Source organism: Zootoca vivipara, chromosome 14 (genome assembly GCF_963506605.1).
Source record: "Zootoca vivipara chromosome 14, rZooViv1.1, whole genome shotgun sequence".
Classification (NCBI taxonomy): Eukaryota; Metazoa; Chordata; class Lepidosauria; order Squamata; family Lacertidae; genus Zootoca; species Zootoca vivipara.
In genome coordinates this window covers 45,249,698-45,271,039 of record NC_083289.1, presented here as the reverse complement: position 1 = coordinate 45,271,039, position 21,342 = coordinate 45,249,698, and the positions used below count along the sequence as shown (strand labels likewise).

At 49.9% G+C, this 21,342-nt stretch overlaps 1 protein-coding gene across 1 annotated transcript in view; it reads left to right on the top strand.

The window, feature by feature from the left end:
• Window positions 1–21,006, top strand: part of CLCN7 (chloride voltage-gated channel 7) — a 39,972-nt gene extending 18,966 nt beyond the window's left edge. The window contains exons 11-25 of the mRNA XM_035131096.2: window positions 667–731; window positions 858–974; window positions 1,772–1,826; window positions 2,899–2,959; window positions 4,296–4,434; window positions 6,560–6,653; window positions 8,345–8,514; window positions 9,991–10,042; window positions 12,148–12,275; window positions 12,854–12,939; window positions 14,204–14,336; window positions 15,561–15,620; window positions 17,276–17,452; window positions 17,648–17,728; window positions 18,724–21,006. Coding sequence (XP_034986987.1) covers window positions 667–731; window positions 858–974; window positions 1,772–1,826; window positions 2,899–2,959; window positions 4,296–4,434; window positions 6,560–6,653; window positions 8,345–8,514; window positions 9,991–10,042; window positions 12,148–12,275; window positions 12,854–12,939; window positions 14,204–14,336; window positions 15,561–15,620; window positions 17,276–17,452; window positions 17,648–17,728; window positions 18,724–18,810 — 1,505 coding nt within the window. The 3' untranslated portion in view covers window positions 18,811–21,006. The remainder of the gene's footprint in view (window positions 1–666; window positions 732–857; window positions 975–1,771; window positions 1,827–2,898; window positions 2,960–4,295; window positions 4,435–6,559; window positions 6,654–8,344; window positions 8,515–9,990; window positions 10,043–12,147; window positions 12,276–12,853; window positions 12,940–14,203; window positions 14,337–15,560; window positions 15,621–17,275; window positions 17,453–17,647; window positions 17,729–18,723) is intronic.
• The last annotated feature ends 336 nt before the right edge of the window (window positions 21,007–21,342 follow it).

The following is a 21,342-nucleotide window of genomic DNA, read 5'->3' as shown; positions in this document are numbered from 1 at the left end:
CGGACACATTAAATTCGTAAGTAGAGGTACCACTGTACTGTGATCCACTATGAACCATAATGATAACTGTGGTAATAAGGATGCTAATACTATATATTAATAATATTAATACAGTAAGCATGCAACTTTCTCTTGCTTGTGCGACTGCAACCTTATGTGGGCGGGGGAAATGAATTAATAAATGGTGAACCAGGGAAACTCTAGGACCCTGTCAGAGCCTTGCGCCTCCTTCCCAAAGCCCAGCGCCTCGTTATCTAGGTTTAAGAAGGCACCCCTTCCGATTGCACAGCCATAAATTGTTGTTAATTGTATGCCGTCCTATACCTGCAGATCTCAGGGCAGTTCACAAAACAAAATTACAATATAAAAACCACAAAGTACATAATAAATATAAGAAGAGAATCAAACCAATAACACCTTTAAAGAGGCATTAGATGTCAATCAGCCAAAGGCCTGGTTAAAGAGCAACGTTTTCGCGGGGCGCCTAAAGGTGTACAATGAAGGCGCCAGACAGGCCTCCCTGGGGAGAGCATTCCACAGACGGGGAGCCACCGCAGAAAAGTCCCGTTCTGAACCCACGCCTGGTGTTCCTACCTTGAGCGGCTCAGCTCCTGCCTCCGAGTGGACAAGCCAAGTCTCACTGGCTCTACCTTTCCCTTCCACTAGGTGGCGTCCTGTTCAGCTTGGAGGAAGGCGCTTCTTTTTGGAACCAGTTCCTGACCTGGAGGATTGTGAGTCTTGGGGGGGCTGGGGGAGCTTTCCGAGGGGGGGGGGAGTTGGGACTGCAAGGCGAGTACTAGATGGACTGACCAACTCTGGGCATGCTCTTCACTGCTCTCCTCTCTCTCTCTCTGCAGTTCTTTGCCTCCATGATCTCCACCTTCACCTTGAACTCCATCCTGAGCATTTACAAAGGGAATCCCTGGGATCTGTCCAGCCCAGGACTCATCAACTTCGGCCGGTTTGACTCCGAGGTAAAAGGCAATACCCTTTCGAAGCTTCGCTGCTGCTGCTGCTGCTGCTGCTGCCTCCTCCTCTGGCCTCCGCACATGAATTCTCTACGTAACCAGAGAAGGAGTGGAGAGAAGTCAAAATGAGGGATACAAATGTAAAGGAAGATTATTGTTGTTAAATTGAAAAGTGAATATATATATACACACACATATACATATACATACATACAGTGGTACCTCAACTTACGAAGGCGATCCGTTCCGTGGCGCTCTTCGTAAGTCGAAACCTTCGGATGTCGAAGCGCCCATTTTGCGCATGCACAAAGCGCGATTTTGCACCTTGCGCATGCGCAGATCGCACGCGCTGCTACTGCGTAGGTGCAGAATGCGCGTGCGGCGAAAATACTTCCGGGTTTGCCGACTTCGTCAGTCGAAACCTTCGTAAGTCGACGTACCACTGTATATGGTTATTGTCCCCTTCCTGAAACACTGAAGAGCTTCTGCCAGTCAGTGTAGGCTAAGTGGCCCCAATGGGCTTGCGTCAGCGTAAGGCAGCTTTCTATGTTCCTCATTGCTCATTTGGTAGAGCAGGAGACTCTTAACCTCAGGATCGTGGGTTTGAGTCCCATGCTCTGACAAAAAAGATTCCTGCATTGCAGGGGGTTGGACTAGATGACCCTCGGTGGTCCCTTCCAGCTCTACGGTTCTGTGATATTGTGAAAACATGGTGGTGCAGTAGAAGGCAGTCCCGTCCTTGAGCTGCATTACTGCTGTCGCAGTTTCCGGAGCTCATACCTGCTTTCTTTCTTCCTTTGCAGAAGATGGGGTACACTTTTCAAGAAATCCCAATCTTCATATTCATGGGAGTGGTGGGTAAGTGCCCCTATTTAAGCAACACGATAATGTGATTTCCCTGTTTGTGCATCGATCCTTTCCACAGATGTTACTCCAAGGTTGTATAATAAGTTATGCTCCCGTGGGAGCTGGGTATGTTTAGCCTGGAGAAGAGAAGGTTAAGGGGTGATATGATAGCCATGTTCAAATATATGAAAGGATGTCATATGGAGGAGGGAGAAAGATTGTTTTCTGCTGCTCCAGAGAATCGGACACGGAGCAATGGATTCAAGCTACAAGAAAGAAGATTCCACCTAAACATTAGGAAGAACTTCCTGACAGTAAGAGCTGTTCGGCAGTGGAATTTGCTACCAAGGAGTGTGGTGGAGTCTCCTTCTTTGGAGGTCTTTAAGCAGAGGCTCGACAGCCATATGTCAAGAATGCTTTGATGGTGTTTCCTGCTTGGCAGGGGGTTGGACTGGATGGCCCTTGTGGTCTCTTCCAACTCTATGATTCTATAAGTTCCACCAGAAATGCATGCTTTACAAGCAGCAGCAAATCTGTCATGGTCGACGGCTAGAAAGGAGCTGAGTCTGTTATCAGCCCAAAGGCCATTTTGGGGCATGCAGTCATTTCTGTGTTCCTTGTCTTTTCACAGGGCAAAACTCCTCTGTGCTCTGTTGACTCCACAATCCTCTGCATTTCTGCAGAGATTCCGGCATATGGCAAAGAACTTAATTCCTTAATACCTCGGCCCCCGCACACAATAAAGAATTTTCCTCTGTGGAACTGGGGGGGATTTCCTGGCTTACTGCGAGCCCCAGAAGAAGGGGAGATGGAGGGGGAAGCCATGACCCTATGTCGGGGGGGGGGTAGGATTTTCCTGACCTAACAGCAGAGTGGAAATGTAGAGGATCTCCTTTGCAAAACTGTTCTCCACCTTGCCTTCATCCCAGTCAGTTGCATCATTTCCACAGCTGCCCCAAAGAGAGAGTTATGGGATTTCTGCAACCTTCACTGCTAGCTTCCTCCATGATGATTTGTGTGGTTTTGAGTAGCTGGTTCTTTGCTCTGACCTATTGTCTGATGTTTTTCTTCCTCCTGGCTGCAGGTGGAGTTCTTGGAGCCATGTTCAACGCCTTGAACTACTGGCTGACGATGTTCCGAATCAGGTAAAAACCCCGGCAGAAGGTAACCCGGAATACAACAAGCAGCAAACTTCAGACCCGGAGCAAGGACTGGAGTAAAACCCATTGCAGAATGGCTCAAGTCAACTGCTGTATATCCAACAATGGATGCCTCTTTAAAAGGCTTTGCATTTCAGCTTTTGACAGCGCCGGGCCCTTCCTTTTGAAACGGGGTTCGGAGCTTAGCTCTGTTCACAGGCGGTTTTGAGCTGAGCCACCCAGAATTTGGCTGAACCAGCATTTCAGATGCTGCTTCACATTCCTGCCTGGATTTTTGTTTGAGCCGGAAACCTGCGATAGTAATTTCATTTGCATTCTTCTTCTTTTTGTAAAAAAAAATTAAGTTTGGCACACTTCTGCCATTGTCAGGCCTCTGCCTATTTCCCCAGATGGCTTCTCTTTTGGGGCGAGGGTTGCTTTCACGGAAGCAAATGAGCTCATCTCTGCAGCCGCCCACCTCGCTCGAAAGCAGCCAGGTCTGGAGAAAGGCCATCTGATTTTTAGCTGAAGGAAATAACCGAAGCGCCTGGGCAGGAACTCCTTTTTAGGGCTTACAGTTCTGGGACTGTGTGGTGTGTGTGTGTACCTGTTGGAAACAGATGGAAATAATAATAATAATAATAATAATAATAATAATAATAATAATAATAATTTATTATTTATACCCTGCCCATCTGGCTGGGGAAACCCATTCTGGGTGGCTTACAACGGAAAAATGAAATAAAATGATCTATTAAACATTAAAAGCCTCCCTAAACAGGGCTGCCTTCAGATGTCTTCTAAAAATCTGGTAGCTGTTTTTTTCTTTGACATCTGATGGGAGGGCGTGCCACAGGGCGGGCGCCACCACCGAGAAGGCCCTCTTCCTGGTTCCCTGCAACTTGGCTTCTTGCAACGAGGGAACCGCCAGGAGGCCCTTGGTACTGGACGTCAGGCAGAACGATGGGGGGTGGAGACACCCCTTCATAGGCTGCCACTCATCTCCTTAACTCAGTTTTCTTTTTTATTATTACATTTTCATCTCACCTCTCCTCCAAGGAGCTCAAGGTGAGATGCACACACCTCTCCCTCCATATTTAATCCCCAGAACAACCCTGTGAGGGTTGGTTAGGCTGAGTTGGTCAGTGACTGGCCCCTAAGGTCGCCCAGTGATTGGTGGAGGGTGCTCCTGTCACGCCAGTCTCGAAGCCAGATCCAGGTGGCTTCCATATTTGGAGTCGGAAGGGGCTGCCATCTTGTCCTTTGCTTCAGGTGGCAAAACGCGATGGGCCGGCCCTGCTCCCTAACCCCTTGTGTCTTTTCTTTCCTTAAAACTCCCCAGGTATATCCACCGGCCGTGCCTGCAGGTCATCGAGGCCATGCTGGTGGGCGCTGTGACAGCAGCTGTGGCCTTTGTCATGATCTACACCTCGGCAGACTGCCAGCCCCTGCAAGGAAGCGGCATGGCCTACTCTCTCCAGGTGGGAAACGAGCGGCAGAGGGGGACTGTGTGTGTGCCGGCCGCCTCCCAGAATGGACGCTTTTGGGCAACGGGGGCTTGAGGCAGGTCCGTTAGGCATTTTCCCACCAAGTTCAGTCTTCCCTCAACCAGACCCCACATGCCCCTCTCTTCGCTCACAAAAAGGAAATGAGTTTCCTCCGGCTTCGTCTCAACACTGTGCCCTTAAAGCACATTCTTTCCCTCAAAGCATACCTGCCAAGTTCCTCTCTGAAAAATAAGGGACCGGACCGAAATTAGCATACCGGAAGTAGCGCGGTGGCCATTTTGGGACTGGGCGGAGCATGCTCAGAAGTGACTTTTGATGCTGCTGTGCCCAGTTCCAAAATGGCTGCCGCACCAGAAGTTGCACTGCAGCCATTTTGGAACTGGGCAGAGCAGCATCAAAAGTCGCTTCTGAGCATGCTCCGCCCAGTTCCAAAATAGCCGCCGCACCAGAATAAACCGGGGGAAAACAAAAAAATCCGTTTTTTCGGCTGGGGACAGCTGGAAAAACGGGGGGTTTCCCGGGGAAAACGGGAGACTTGGCAGCTATGCCTCAAAGAAGTCTGGGTATTGTGGTGTTTTTTTAAGGGTCTCTGAGAGCTGTAATTCTGTGAGGGGCAAACTACAGTGCCCTGAATTCTCTGAGGCCAAAAATGTGTGTCCAGATGTGTTTTCAAGGTGCAATGTGTACACGTGACTTTCAGCCTTACCCTTGTAGAGCTCAACAGGGAGGAAGATGGGGGGACAATGCTGGAATTAGTCATCTCCAGCTGTTGTTTTCTGTGGCTCCCTCTGCTGTCTGTCTCCCTGCTTTCAGCCCAATGGGAGCTAGCCATTGTTGGTGGGATGCCAGGCGCATCCAGCTGGCAAGGTTGTGCCGCCGCTGCCCCTGGCAGTGAGCCCAAGTTTGCATGTAGCTTTGGCAAGCAAAACTCTCTGGCATCATGCAGAGAAGCTTTTGGAAATATATGTGTCTGTTTGGAGTGTGGGGGATCGGCTCTTCCTTTCATAAGTGAGCAGTGCTTTTACGAGAGGACAGCAGGCTGGTACACACATTTGCGATTTGATAACACCCCTGGGCTTATTTGCAAGCCCTTCTCAAGCCAAATCTCTGAGCCGTTCCCTGGCCCAGATGCTAAACGGCTCAGGACCGCAATCCCTCAAGGACCGCCTCTTCCCATATGAACCTCCCTGGACCCTGAGATCATCTTCTGAGGCCCTCCTTCATGTGCCCTCTCCTCAAGAGGTCCAGAGGGTGGCTACACGAGAACGGGCCTTCTCTGCAGTGGCTCCCCATCTGTGGAATGCTCTCCCCAGGGAAGTTCACCTGGCGTCTTCATTATACACCCTTAGGCGCCTGGCCAAAACGTTCCTTTTCAGCCAGGCCTTTGGTTGTTCCGTTTGACATCCTAGGTAAAAGTAAAGGGACCCCTGACCATTAGGTCCAGTCGCTTTCTGACTCTGGGGTTGCGGCGCTCATCTCGCGTTACTGGCCAAGGGAGCCAACGTACAGCTTCCAGGTCACGGGGCCAGCATGACAAAGCCACTTCTGGCAAACCAGAGCAGCACACAGAAACACCCACTGTAGCGGTCCCTATTTATCTACTTGCACTTTGACGTGCTTTCGAACTGCTAGGTTGGCAGGAGCTGGGACCGAGCAATGGGAGATCACCCTGTCGCGGGGATTCGAACCGCCGACCTTCTGATCGGCAAGCCCTTGGCTCTGTGGTTTAACCCACAGCGCCACCCGCATCCCTGTTTGACATCCTACACCCTTTTAAAATGTGGCTCTTTTCTTGGGGGGGGGGTTGTTGTTATTGGGTTGTTGTTTTTATTCTGATTATGTTTTTATTCTGGTTATTCTGAACCGCCCTGAGACCTCCAGGTATAGGGTGGTATATAAATTCGATTATTTATAATAATAATAATAATAATAATAATAATTGTGTCCAGAGCTCGTAAGGCAGTTATATAATGGAACAGCGGCCTGTTGCATTGGACTCCCGCTTCTTTTTCCTTTTCCTTTCCTTTCCTTTGTCCCCCCCCCCCCTTTTACTGCTCCTGCAGTGACACAACTTCTCCTTCCCCTCTCTCTCCGCCAGCTCTTCTGTCCTGATGGCGAATACAACTCTATGGCTGCCGCCTTCTTCAACACGCCGGAGAAGAGTGTCGTCCGCCTTTTCCATGACCCCCCAGGTTGGTTGCTCCCCAACTAGCAGCGCCCAACCATTGCCAGTTGACGGGGGGACGCGTTCTTCCTGATATTCTAAAGCAAGGTTGGCTAGCTCCTATCTCAGGGGCTTAAATCTAGCTCCACGACCAGCAAATGTTCTTCCCCATTCCCAACAAGACCCCACTGATTTTGGTGACAGCATGTTTAGATAGATGGACAGACAAACAATAATTATCTATCTATCTATCTATCTAATCTTCTGAGCACAGTCTTTCTTTCCAAATTATTTTTATTATTTCTCCAAGTTTTTACAAATCAAACCAAATTACCTAATTTAATACCATTTCTTTTCTTAAAAAAATCAGGTTTCCCGCTCCTGTTGCCAACATATGTCCATCTGTTCCTCCTGTAGCTCCATCACCTCTTCATTAATATCCATTTCATCCTTCACTTATTGTTTTCCATTCTTCTAGCCACCCCTTTTACAGTCTTTGTAGGTCAAAACAAGCACTTTGAATTGGGCCCGGAAATTTATGTGATCTACCTGAATTACTGCAAATTGTTTTGGTTTTTTTTTTTTTGTATTCGAGGTGGGTTTCATTTGCTTTTAAACTGTGTTATCTCCCAACCTGCCTGGTCCTTCCTTGCATGCATCCGAAGAAGGAGAGCTCTCTCCAGCTCTGTAGGAGATGCAACTTGTTCCATCACTTAATCTGCTTCCACAGTTAATGAGTCTCTTCTCCTTCCTCCCGCCCCCTCCAAACGTTTAGCCTAAATGTGCATTCCTGAAATCTAAAACGGGGCGGCAGGGGGCTTGCAACAGTCCTTGGCTTTCCTCCTCTCTAAAGGCTTTACCTGATGTTCCTGTGGCAGAGAAGCCGGATGAAGGAATCAAATATTCTTTTCACAGTACCCTAGAGCCCAGCCTGGGGTTTGTTCCCAAGTCCATGATTTGTTTTGCTGCACACAATGTTTTAATTAGGAAAGGCACGTAGAGATGCCCTAGCGGGTATTATCAGAGGGAAGGTTAGGGTGATTTGGATGTGTTTTAGATGTATAGTGATACAGTCGTACCTTGGAAGTCGAACGGAATCCGTTCCGGAAGTCTATTCGACTTCCAAAACGTTCAGAAACCAAAGCGCGGCTTCTGATTGGCTGCGGGAAGTTCCACCGAGAACGTTCAGCTTCTGAAAATCATTTGAAAACCGGAACACTCCTTTCCGGGTTTCGATCGTTTGGGAGCCGATTTGTTCAGGAGCCAAGGCGTTCGAGATCCAAGGTACGACTGTATTTTATGCATTGTGACTTGCAGTTATTTTTATTGATCGTAGTTCAGTAACTATTGTGATTGTTAAGAGTGAATTTCTGTTTGAGTATTATTTGTCGATGTTTTGAGAGTTAATGTCACTGTGTTGCCCTAACTTGGGTCTCAACCTGTTTTTGGACTACAGTTCCCATAATTCCTAATCACCGGTCCTGCTAGCTAGGGATGATGGGAGTTGTACTCCAAAACCAGCTAGAAACCCAAGTTTGGGAAACATTGCTTTAACCCATTTTTTGGAAGCAGGAAAAACCCAGAGATGGCTCTTGAGACCTGCTTCTTTGAGGGGCTAAAATGCGTGCCCCTTGGAATAAGGTGGGAGCACCCTGGCGCATTGCTGAGCGAATCTTACTCCAGGTTGCGGGGAGTAATGCTCTTTGCTCTCCCTCTTAGGGACGTACGACCCCATGACTTTGGGGCTCTTCACCTTGGTGTACTTCTTCCTGGCTTGTTGGACCTACGGGCTAACAGTTTCGGCAGGCGTCTTCATCCCCTCCCTGCTGATCGGGGCCGCCTGGGGCCGCCTGTTTGGCATCTGTCTCTCCTACATGACCAGCGGCTGGGTGAGTTGCCCTCACCTTGTGGTCTCGATGTTCTCTCCCCACCCGCCCACTCCCTTACGGTCTGAAGAACCGTTGCTGAAAACAAGCCCCTAGTTGTCGCGGGTGGGAGGGGAGCTGGGGAGACGGAGGGCGTTTGATCTTAGCCGGGAGGCAGAAGTGGAAGCTTTTCAGCTCTGAGGGCCTTCTGGGCAGTTCCCTCACTGCAAGAAGTGTGGTTACAGGGAACCAGGCGGAGGGTCTTCTCAGTAGTGGTCTTCTTATCTGGCGGTCCCTCGTAGCCAAGTAAGATTGTCTTCCATGAACACAGTTTTAAAAGTGAGTCCGTATGTGACTCTGGAGGCCGATTCTGGATCCACACGTCCTTCCACAGTGGGGGCATAGGTTTCTGGTCGGGAGTTGATCACGGTTAGGGTTTGCCAAGCGTGCCTTCCTCTTAGCACATTTCTCCCTTGTGTCCTGAGTTCGAGCGTCTTCAAAGCCCAGGACACGCTGTTCTCCAATCGGAGCGCTCGCAGGCCAGTATTTCCCGGTTGTCGGTGTTTATACTACATTTTTTGAGAGAGTCTTTGAACCCCTTTTGTTGGCAGCAGCATAACGCTTTCCGTTTTTTAAAGTTCGGAATAGAGCAGTTTCAGTAGTGACGCCCACCCCATGGAACACCCTCCCGTCAGGTGTCAAGCAGACAAACAAATATCTGACTTTCAGAAGACATTCTGAAGGCAGCCCTGTACAGAGAGGGTTTTTTTTAAAAAAAAATGCTTGAGGCTTTGTTGTGTTTTTAATATTTTGTTGGGAGCCGCCCAGAGTGGCTGGGGCAACCCAGTCAGATGGGCGGCAAGTCAGCCTTCCTTCCCTGGGGGTTCCCCAGCTGGTGCCTCCCCTCCCCCTCCCCTGCACCCAGTCTGTCCGTGACACCCAACTGTCCCCTAGGCCTAGAGATCTTCCACCACTGGTCTGTGTGAGTAAGAGGGCAGCTGCCATGCCCCAGTTTGTTACTGCTGTTCACGGTGTAAAGGTAAAGGTAAAGGGACCCCTGACCATTAGGTCCAGTCGTGACCGACTCTTGGGTTGCGCGCTCATCTCGCATTATTAGCCGAGGGAGCCAGCGTACAGCTTCCAGGTCATGTGGCCAGCATGGCAAAGCCACTTCTGGCGAACCAGAGCAGCACACGGAAACGCCGTTTACCTTCCCGCTGTAGTGGTTCCTATTTATCTACTTGCATTTTGACGTGCTTTCGAACTGCTAGGTTGGCAGGAGCTGGGACCGAGCAATGGGAGCTCACCCCGTCACAGAGATTCGAACCGCTGACCTTCTAATCAGCAAGCCCTAGGCTCAGTGGTTTAACCCACAGCGCAAGGTCCATTTCTCCAGTGAATGGGGAGGGAGGGGGCCTCAAGCGGAGACCCTCTGACCTCCTGCTTAGTTCCGCTGTCCTGAACGTTGACTGTTCCTCTCTCTTACGTTGGGACTTTCAGATTTGGGCCGACCCAGGGAAGTATGCCTTGATGGGAGCCGCAGCACAGCTAGGTGAGTGATACACTTATGGGGCAGGGAGGAGAAAGGGGCGCAGCTTATTTGGAAGTGGGAAAGGTGGGTCTTGCCCCGGTGGGACAGTTCAGCTTAAGCTTTAATCCTTTAACCGAACTTATTTTCCAAGGCCACATCTGCACCATGCATTTAAGCACCCTTGCTTTAAACAAAATTTAAAAAAATCTTTCCATTTTTACCTTAGAGACCAACTAAGTTTGTCATTGGTATGAGCTTTCGTGTGCATGCACACTTCTTCAGATACACTGAAACAGAAGTCACCAGACCCTTATATCTAGTGAGAGGGTGGGGAGGGGTATTACTCAGAAGGGTGGTGGGAATGGGTGATTCACTGATAGGTGTGAAAACCCGACGATGACTGTTAATGGCTGCAATTGGTCTTACAGGAAAAAGCAAGGGGTGAGATGGCTAAAGATAACCATGGAGAAACCTGGTCTGAATAAAGACATTGGATTCTTATCTCATTATACATGATAAAGCTATCTTTAGCCATCTCACTCCTTGCTTTTTCCTGTAAGTCCAATTGCAGTCGTTAACAGTCATCAACGGGTTTTCACCCTTTCCCATCACCCTTCTGAGTAATATCCCTCCCCACCCTCTCACTAGATTCCTGGAAGGAATTTTTTTTATTTTTTTTATTTTGTTTCGACTACGCCAGACCAACACAGCTACCTACCTGTTGCTTTAAACAATCATGGCTCCTTCTGCAGAAAAATAAACAAATCCTGGGAATTATGGCTTGTAAAGCGATGCTTTGTTAGAAGAATTCTGTTCTCCTCACAGAGCTGTAATTCCCAAGAGTGGTTTAACACTCAGTTCTTCTTCCCAGGGAACTCAGAGACATCTGAAGGCTGCCCTGTATAGGGAAGTTTTTAATGTTTGATGTGTTTTAAATATTTTGTCGGGAGCCGCCCAGAGTGGCTGGGGCAGCCAAGGCAGATGGGTGGCATATTAATAATGAAATTATATTACCATATTTTTCCATGTATAAGACGTCCCCATGTATAAGATGACCCCTATTTTTTGAGCCCAAAATTAAGAAATAAATTTATTTATATATTTAATTGCAACATTCCGTGTATAAGACCCCCAATTTTAAACTTTAAAAAAATTGGGGGGAAATATAGTCTTATACATGGAAAAATACATATTACATTACATTACATTACATTACATTACATTACATTACATTACATTACATTATAATGAACTATATCTGCTTTGTGTCTATTTAGCACAAGGATGAGAAACCTCTGGCCTTCCAGCTATCGGACTACAGCACCCATCATCCTTGGCCGTTGGCCACACTGGCTGGGGCCGATGGGAGCTGGAGTCCAAGTAGCTTTCTCACTGCTGGTTTAGCCGTTCAGTCTTTTATTTAGAACAGGCACCCCCAAATTGCAGCCCTCCAGATGTTTTGGCCTACAACTCCCATGATCCCTAGCTAACAGGACTAGTGGTTGGGGAAGATGGGAATTGTAGTCCAAAACATCCGAAGTTTGGGGATGCCTGATTTAGAACCTTTTCACTTCAGAAAGGGGTTCAGCTTGGTCCTGCTCTTTTAAAACGGCTACGGCACTAATGACAGGTTCACTCTGAGGAAGGACAGCAGCTCAGTGTGAATGAAAATAACACACATTATTTCGTAGGCCGCAGCCGCACGAGGGGAGGTAATGAAATTTAAAGCAGATAACAGGAACCACTCCTCACTATTTGAAATTAGAAATCAATAGAATTAAATAATAATTGGATTCATGAAATCAGAACATGTTCCTGTTGAAACGTAAAACACATTAAGGCATGTTCTTAAAATAAGACACATCACTTATTGATTTGCGGGCATCCATCTGTCTCAAGAGACAATGGAGTGCGCCTCCGGGGGTTAAGTCAATCCGCTGAGTTAGCGGCTGCAAGGCTGGGCAGTGCCTATGGAGGTCCTGGGCCCATTTCTCATGTTGCCACCCTCTGGACCTCTCGAGGAGGAGGCACACGAAGGAGGGTCTCGGAAGATGATCTCAGGGTCCGGGTTGGTTCATATGGGGAGAAGGCAGTCCTTGGGGTTTAACACAGCATTTTCTTCCCAGGGGGCATTGTGAGGATGACGCTCAGCTTGACGGTTATCATGATGGAGGCGACGGGCAACGTCACCTACGGCTTCCCAATCATGCTGGTGCTGATGACGGCCAAGATTGTGGGGGATTATTTTGTCGAGGTGAGGGTTCTGCCTGCGGCTGTCGGTCGTGCCGGCCACCTAGAACCTCCCTCTCCAGGGGGACTCTACCACGGAACACCAGTTGCTGGGGAGCAGCAGCACGAGGGGGCAGAATTGCCTCCATGTCCTGCAGGTGGGCTTCGTGGAGGCCTGTGACCGGCCGCAGTGGAAAGTGGGTTTCTGGGCTAGATTTCCCTGCCTTGGTCTGACCCAACAAGGCTGTATTGGCCCATATTGGCCTGAATATAAGCCACACTATTTCCCCAAATTCCGACTGTGAAAAGTTAAAGTGCGGCTTAAATTCGCAACCTTACAAAAATGGGCTTTTACAATATTGCTGCTGAAACAGCCATACGGTAAAACGGAACAAAAAGCACACGTTTTATTGCCGATTTGCGAGCTTAAGACTGTTTAACCCACTTGCGGGTCCCCTCTGGTACCAGTAGGATTTGTTGTTGACAAAGGACAGCCGGGCATATAAAGGGCCCCATTACCTTCAGTAGCTTAGGGCCTCATCAAACCTAAATCTGGCCCTGCCCAGCAGATGTGCCGCAGTTCACAATTTCTTCTCTTTCCAGGGTTTGTATGACATGCACATCCAGCTTCAGAGTGTCCCGTTCCTGCACTGGGAAGCCCCTGTCACATCCCACTCGTTTACCGCCAGGTAAGCTGACAGGATCAGGCCGCAGCAGGGGTTTGTACAGGTTCTCTGTGTATGGAAAAACCTGAAAGTGCTGCTGTTGGCATTACTGTTCTTAAATACAGTGGAACCTCGGTTTACGAACACCTCGGTTTACGAATTTTCGGTTTACGAACAATCCTAACCCGGAAGTTAGTAAACCGAGGTGCCCGAGGCCTACTGAGCGTCCGATGCCTTCGGGGAGGCCGGGCCTTCTCTCTGATGCCTCCTGGAGGCCCGGAGCGAAGGCCAAACCTCCCCAAAGACACCGGAGCGTCCGATACCTTCGGGGAGGCTGGGCCTTCGTTCCGATGCCTCTCAGAGGCCGGGGAGCGCTTCCGCGACTGGGCTGCAGCCACGGAAGCGCTCCCCAGCCTCCGCGAAGGCATCGGAGCGAAGGCCCGGCATCGGAGCGAAGGCCCTGCTGCTTTAAGGGGTGTTTTTCCTCGTCTAGAACGGATTAATCAACTTTCCATTACTTTCAATGGGAAAATAAAAAAATTCAGTAGCACCTTAAAGACCAACTAAGTTTATATTTTGGTATGAGCTTTCGTGTGCATGCACACTTCTTCAATGGGAAAGTTCGCTTCGGTTTATGAACGCTTCGGTTTATGAACAGACTTCTGGAACCAATTGTGTTCATAAACCGGGGTGCCACCGTATATCATCCCACCTTACACCAGCAGCAGGGTTGCAAGGATTTAAAATCCAGCGTTGAAACAAATAACAGTTGCAGGAACCGAGTCCCAAAAGCACGCAACCCGAACCGGACCCTGACAAATTCAGGCAGGCCTCATTCTTTGCATGTTTTATCTAGGAAGTTGCCTCATACCGAGGGAGGACATTGGACCATTAAACTCACTGAGTTTTCAGGCGGGGGGTTCTTTTCACAGCCCTGCCCTGGGGATGCTGGGAACTGAACCTGGGACCTTATGAGTGCAAGGCATGAGCTCTTAAGACCTTCCCGCAACAGCAAAGCAAGATGCTAGTCCTCATGACGATGAACAAAGGGGCGGGTTCAAAGAGGGAGGGTAGGGAGCCGAGTCAAAAGGCCATGGTAACAGAGCTGCTTCTTCAGCATCATCTGAAAGCTGTGTACCGGAGAAGCCAGGTGCGCCTCTTTGTGTGTGGAAGGAAATTCCACAACTTAGGGGGCCACCACAGAGAAGGCCTCACAGTCCACATTCCTCCCCTCTGTGGGCTTTTAATGTGATCTCTGTGTGTTGTTTCATTTTTTTCCCCTCTGCAGAGAAGTGATGAGCACCCCAGTGACCTCCCTCCGAAGGATTGAGAAAGTGGGCGTCATTGTGGACATCCTCAGCGATACGTCGTCCAACCACAACGGGTTCCCTGTGGTGGAGAGCATTCCAGGCAGCGATCAGGTAGGGCGGGGGGGGGACTGACTTGGGTGCCTCGATGCCTGGAACCCTGTTTCTTGGAGAAAAAGTCAGGAAAAGACCATGCCTCAGCAGAGGATACCTGCTTCTCACATACAGGTGAAACTCGGAAAATTCGAATATTGTCAAAAAGTGCATTTATTTCAGTAATGCAACTTAAAAGGTGAAACCAATATATGAGATAGATGCATGACTTGCTAAGCAAGATATCTCAAGCCTTTATTTGTTGTAATTGTAATTATTTGTCGTTGGCAGGTCAATTATAAATGGAATGTAATTAATGAAATGTAATAGCAATGTTTATTTTTGTATGATTGTAACTATTTGTTTTATTACTGTGGAATTTCCAAAAGAAAGCATTTGTAAAAATTAAAATCAAAATAAAAAAATAATAAGTTGCATTACTGAAATAAATGCACTTTTTGACGATAATTTAATTTTCCAAGTTTCACCTGTAGACGGTCCCAGGTCTCCAGGTAGGGCTGGAAAAAACCCCAGTTTGACACCTTTGGAAGGCCGTTGCTGCCTGCCAGTGTCGACAGTATTGGGCTATATGGAGCAAAGGTCCGACTAAGAAGCCTCCTGCCTTTTTTAAGGCCCACTTGTGGAACTTGATTAAAATGCGTACGTGTGTTCATAAGATGTATTAGGCATTGTCTTATTTATTACATTCATGCACTGCCATTGTCTTCCAAGGAGTGCAATGCCCCCATGTTATCTTCCCAACAGCCCTGTGAGGTAGGTTAGGCTGAGAGATGGTAACTGGCTCAAGGTCACACACCCAGTGAACTTCATGGCTGGATGGCTGGATTCGAACCCGGGTCTCCCAGGTTATAGTGCATTACTCTAACCACTGCAATACACTGCCTTGCCAAAACAAGCCTCTTCTTTTAGTATCTGCCTTGTGCGCCCACTAGGGCAAGGAAATGGCTCCTCAGTTTTGTGAGTTGCAGGCGGGGTTTGAAGCCATGACCTTCGCTTTACCAGACTGACGCTTTACCACTTGCCCACCGAAGAAAACCGCAAAATGACAACAAGCCAATTCTGAAATAAGCACCCAGAGGAAGCAATAGCAGCAGCCCTGATGTTTAATTGCCTGTCTGTCCTTCCTGGTGTCTAAAATCATGTGGAAAGGATGGGTGGGGAATTGTCGGGGCAGAGAGAGTTCTACACAATGAGTAACCCCACTGAAAGCCTCTCTCCTTGCAGGTAGCGGGACTGCGAGGCCTGATCCTGCGCTCCCAGCTGATTGTTCTCCTGAAGCACAAGGTGAGGGCCGCAGCTCAGTCACAGAGCATCTGCTCTGTCACGTTTCGGTTTCTTTTGATGTTAATTTTAATGTTTTTTTAACGACTGTGACCGATAATTTGAGTATATCTCGGAAGCCGCTCTTGGAGTTCTTCCCTATAATCAAGCAGTATATGAATTTGGTTAAATGAAAACAAACAAACAAAGCACCGCAGGGAATGGGGAACCTGGTCCCCCTCCAGATGTTGTTGGACTACAATTCCCATCAGCCCCAGCCAGCATGGTCAGGATGATGGGAGTTGTAGTCTGGCAACATCTGGATTGGGGTGCAGGTTTCTCACTCCTGCTCTGCTGTTAGACCGGTTGGATTCTCTGGGTTGTATGCGACTTAAAAGTCACCGCGCGAGCAAAACGACTTCTGCTTGTGGCGGTGGAGCTCCCCCTCCTTTTGCTCTGCACGCCCCTCAACCCATCTACTCTTGGGGTTCCCCCAGCCCCCCAGAACAGATCTGGGGAGCGTGTGGTGTAAGGAGGCAGACGGGAAGATTCAGCGCACAAACAGAAGTCGCAAGAACGTAAAGGGGAGCCCTGTGGATCTGGCCCAAGAGCTCACCTAGTCTAGCATCCTGTTCTCACTCTGGTCGACTAGATGCCTGGGGGAAAACCACCCAAGCACAAGAGCCCTCTACCTTCCTACGGTTCCCAGCAAGCAATATTTGGAAGCATTGCTGCCTTCCGATTATGGAGACAGAGCATAGCAAGGATGGCCAGTAGCCTTCCGTGGGCTTGCCCAGTTTGTTCTTGTTCTTATGTAATTGTGGTATTTTTATCTTGACATTGGAGTGCACAGCCCCGAGATCTATGGATGAAGGACGGTATGCAAATTTTAATAATAATAATAATAATAAAAACAACAACAACCATCCAGGTTGGTGGCCATCACTACCTCCCTGCGTGAGAGAGTCCTGTAGATGCAACAACAACAAACAACAACAATTTTATTAAAATTGTAAAGGTAAAGGGACCCCTGACCATTAGGTCCAGTCGTGACCGACTCTGGGGTTGCGCACTCATCTCACATTATTGGCCGAGGGAGCCGGCGTACAGCTTCCAGGTCATGTGGCCAGCATGACAAAGCCGCTTCTGGTGAACCAGAGCAGCACACGGAAACGCCGTTTACCTTCCCGCTGTAGCGGTTCCTATTTATCTACTTGCACTTTGACGTACTTTCGAACTGCTAGGTTGACAGGAGCTGGGACCGAGCAACGGGAGCTCACCCCGTCACTTAAAATTTTATACATACATTAAAATTGTATACCACCCTTTATCCGTAGATCTCGGGGCGGTTCACAGCATAAAATTGCAAAATAAAATATTTTTAAAAATGCATAATATAAGAAGAACAAAAACAAACAAATAAGCCCCCCTCCCCTCCCGCAACACATTGCCCCTTTTTAAATCAGCCTGAGGAATGTTTTCGCCTAATCCAACATTCGGTTTCAAGTCACGGTGCAGTTGGAGTCAACCCTCCCTGCAGGATGGGAGGGTCCCCCAGGCAGCAGCAGGAGGGCTTGGGGGAACCCCAGGGAAGAGGGCAGCCAGCAGGGGCTGGCGGGCATCCCCGTCCATTTGCCATGTGCCCCCACCACTGCCACCAATGCCTGACCCATTTTTAGGTCTTCGTGGAGAGAGCCAACCTATCCCTGGTTCAGCGGCGGCTGAAGCTGAAGGACTTCCGGGACGCCTACCCCCGCTTCCCCCCCATCCAGTCGATCCACGTCTCCCAGGACGAGCGCGAGTGCATGATGGACCTGACTGAATTCATGAACCCCTCGCCTTACACCGTGCCCTTGGTAGGACTGGGTTGGGGCGGGCAACGTCTATTGCTTTGAAGGCATTTTGAGGGAGGGAGGGAGGGAGGGGTGCTACTGGTGACGAGGGCTTCCTCACCCCCTAACAGCATCCTGGGTGGTTTTCGTTTTACGGGGGGGGGGGGGCTGGGGAGTCATTGCCTTTCTCTTGTCTAATACGATTTCCCCGGTTTGCAGGAAGCCACCCTAACGAGGGTTTACAAGTTGTTCCGGGCCCTGGGCTTGCGCCACCTCGTGGTGGTGGATAATCATAACCAGGTGAGTAAAGGTTGGAAGAAACACCCTGCTCGAGATGGCAGGATCTCTCAAGGACAGTGTCAGGGTTTGTTGTGACTACTCTTGAGTAACGACCGTCCACATGCTTGTCTTTCAGACGTTTTTATTGGTGCACATTATTTACAGTGTAACAGATTGCTCATTTCATGTCTACCCGCTCGAGTCAGATTCCTGCACTACCCCCTTCCGCGTTCGGGACCAGCATAAATGCCTCGGAACTGAGAAGCGCCTCCCTTTCCTCCTCCTTCTCAATTCCGGAGTCGGTGGGACGGGTCTTCTGTCTGACCTATTCCCGTCCACTCTTTCCGCCTCCCACTCTTCCTGCCTATGGAGCAGGGGCTCTTTGATGTTGCCAGAGCCTTGGCACTCCCTCTCCATTTCCTGACTCACCCCTTCAGACCCCTCGCTCTCATGACTGCTTGGAGACGGGCTGCTTCTGATGAGGGGGGAGGGTTCTCTATAATCCCTCTCCCTTACAGACAGGCATCCCCAAACTGCGGCCCTCCAGATGTTTTGGCCTACAACTCCCATGATCCCTAGCTAACAGGACCAGTGGTCAGGGATGATGGGAATTGTAGTCCAAAACATCTGGAGGGCCCAAAGTTTGGGGATGCCTGCTCAAGGAGGCGGTCTAGAGGGAGTGCAGCCCAGTGTCAGGGGCTGGACTGAGTAGGAATGGGGGGGGGTGCCTGCCTCTTCTCCTGAACCTTCCCAAGAACAGGAGGATAGTTTAGATTTAGAACAGTGGTTTGCAGGAGCGGTTTAGTCCTGCTGGCCACATGACCCAGAAAGCTGCCTGTGGACAAACGTCGGCTCCCTCGGCCTGAAAGCGAGTTGAGCGCCACAACCCCAGAGACGCCTTTGACTGGACTTAACCACCCAGGGCTCATTTAGCTTTTTACCTAGAAGCACCTCTGCTCAGGGCCTGGTTCTGCCGCTTCCAAGTGACCTGAGCTTCTGTCTTTCCCTCCCTGCAGGTGGTTGGTCTGGTCACACGGAAGGACCTGGCCCGATATCGGCTGGGGAAGGAAGGCTTGGAGGAGCTGCCCCTGGCGCAGACGTGACTTTGCCGCTGGGTTGCGGACCTTGCTGTGCACCAGGCTCTCGCCAGCCTCCCGGCACCGTTGCCTTTGGGAGACCGCGGAGGTGAAGCCAAACCCCGAAACGCCCGGCCTGTGGAGTCCCGCACTTCGCTGTGTCCCCGGCCTCTCCTCCTTGTCGCCATTCTCATCTTTCTTCAACATTGCGCTCCTCTCACCATCCTGACCTTATCTTCTCCGCACGGGACTGCAGATAGGCTGTGTACAACTGTTTTGGGGTCCCCTGGGGCTTCAGGAGAGGCGTCCCCCACAATTGGAGAGAGGCAGCTGCCTGGGAGTCCCTATCTCTGTTACAGACCTGGGCTGGGAGGTGTGTGTGTGTGTGTGTGTGTGTGTGTGTGTGTGTGTGTGTGTGTGTCCATTTCTGACCAAGCTTCCTTCCTCTGGCCCAGCTCTTGCCAACCGTGCCTTCCGAGACTCGCTACCCCATCCCCTTTGTCAATCCTGCTGTGCAAAAAAATGCTCTGAGCAATGTGCTGGACTGGAGATCGTGGCTGGCATTTCCTGGGAACCGTCGCAACGCACCTCCCATGCAGCTCAATGTTGTTGTTTTTTAACTTGTGTGTAAAGCGAGGGAGCGGTGACTGAACTGTGGTCCTCCTCCATATCGCTGCTGGGACACCCCCCCCCCTAAATCTCCTATCAGCCCCAGCCAATGTGGCCAGTGATCAGGGCTGGTGGGCACTGGAGCTCAACAAGCTGCCCCTGATTTCACGTTACTAGGTACGTTGACAGAATTGGGCAGCGCGAGGGTGGCGTTTTCCCATGCCAGCCACTACACCGAGAGCTCATCATCCCAGTAGTGAAACTGTGGCAGCTGGTCCAACACTTAGCAATGTCCCAGCCCTGCTCCCTTACCCTTTGATCTCTCTTCCTCCCAAATCCCTCACATCTCCTCTGGCTTCCCCAGCTCCAGGCTGAGATTGTGGGGAGTCCTCACGGCTCTTGTTCCCTCTGGATCTGCAGGTTTGAAGAGCTTGCGCCCCTGGGCTTGTGTACAGCCCCTTCTCCTCACCTGCCACTCCCAGGCGGAGAGAGTTCCTAGTAGGTTCCTAGTAGGTTCAGAGGTTCTTTCTCTCCCCGTCCCCCCGCCCCTTACAAACAGCAGCCTGCCTTTGTTCATGGTTTGTTCGGAACCACTTTCTCTCCCCCACCCCAGTCCTAATTCTCACACTGCCTTGCGCCTGTTTGCATTTTTAGCTGATGGTAGGGAAGATTACAGCGGAGGCCAGTCCGGTAGGGCAAATTGGGAGCTGCCCCGCCAACATCAGCTTGCAAAACCCCTGCCTGCCTTCTTACAGGTAATCCTGTCTGTGTTGGCTTACTCCTCTATGCTCAGCTGGAAGACTTAGCTAGAAATAGCTGGCTGGGCTTGTCTCTGGCCTTGGCATCACCTACTGTTGGGCCCCCTGCCAAAATTTTGCCCATTGGGCTCCAGACACCACTGGAAAAGAGAAGTAAAGGCCAAGCAGCTTGAAGGCACACCCTTATTGGCAGGAAGGGCAGGTGAGCTGGACGAGTGGCGTTTTGGCAAGAAGAACCCAGTTTAACAAGCTGCCGGCCCAAACCAACGTGCCCACTTCAACCTGAAGCAGCCTGTTTCTCGTCCCCAAGGACTGGGGCCTCCTCTTTTCAGCCTCTGTCTACATGTGGACGTGCTTGCCCAGAGCCTAGGGAGGGAGGAAAGGAATCTTCGGAGGACTTAGCAAAGGGCAAACGGGCCTCCCTAAACTTAGAGCAAGGTTTTCCCTGTTTTGGACCACAACTCCCATCATCCCTAGCTAGCAGGACCCAGTGGTCAAGGATGATGGGAACTGTAGTCCAAAAGCAGCTGGAGAAGCCCTGGCTTTACAGCAGGCATAGGCAAACTCTGGCCCTCCGGATGTTTTGGAACTACAATTCCCACCATCCCTAGCTAACAGGACCAGTGGTCAGGGATGATGGGAATTGTAGTCTCAAAACATCTGGAGGGCCGAGGTTGAGGAAACCTGCTTTACAGTCTTGGTGTGAGGGGTGTTAGCAACCAGCAGGCCCAATTCCTGGCTCCTAATCCTTCCCCACAGCCAGCAGGCACCTGTCTCTGTTGTTTTCTATCACATGGAACACCTGGTGAAAGAGTTCTCTTTTTTTGTGCTGAAATTAAAAAGGAAACTATTTATACTTTTGCGCTCTCTCTCTCTCCTGTGTTGTGTTTACTTCCTTATCCTAAAGGACGTATGAGGAGCTGGATCAGGCCAGTGGCCCGTCTAGTTAAGCACCTGAGGGCAACATCACTCTCTCCCCCGCCCCCCAGCCACTTCTGATTCCTGTTGCTGCAATATCTCTGGTATTGAAGAGGTTCTTTGGGGGGTGGGGGGCAGGTCCAGTGGAAAAGGCCCTTAACAAACATATACGTGGTTTGGGGATGGAACTAGAAAGGGGTGTCTAGGGTGGGGGGGAGTTTGGAAGAAAGGTATAGCAAAGGTGTCATTAAAACCAAGCAACTGTTTGGCTGTT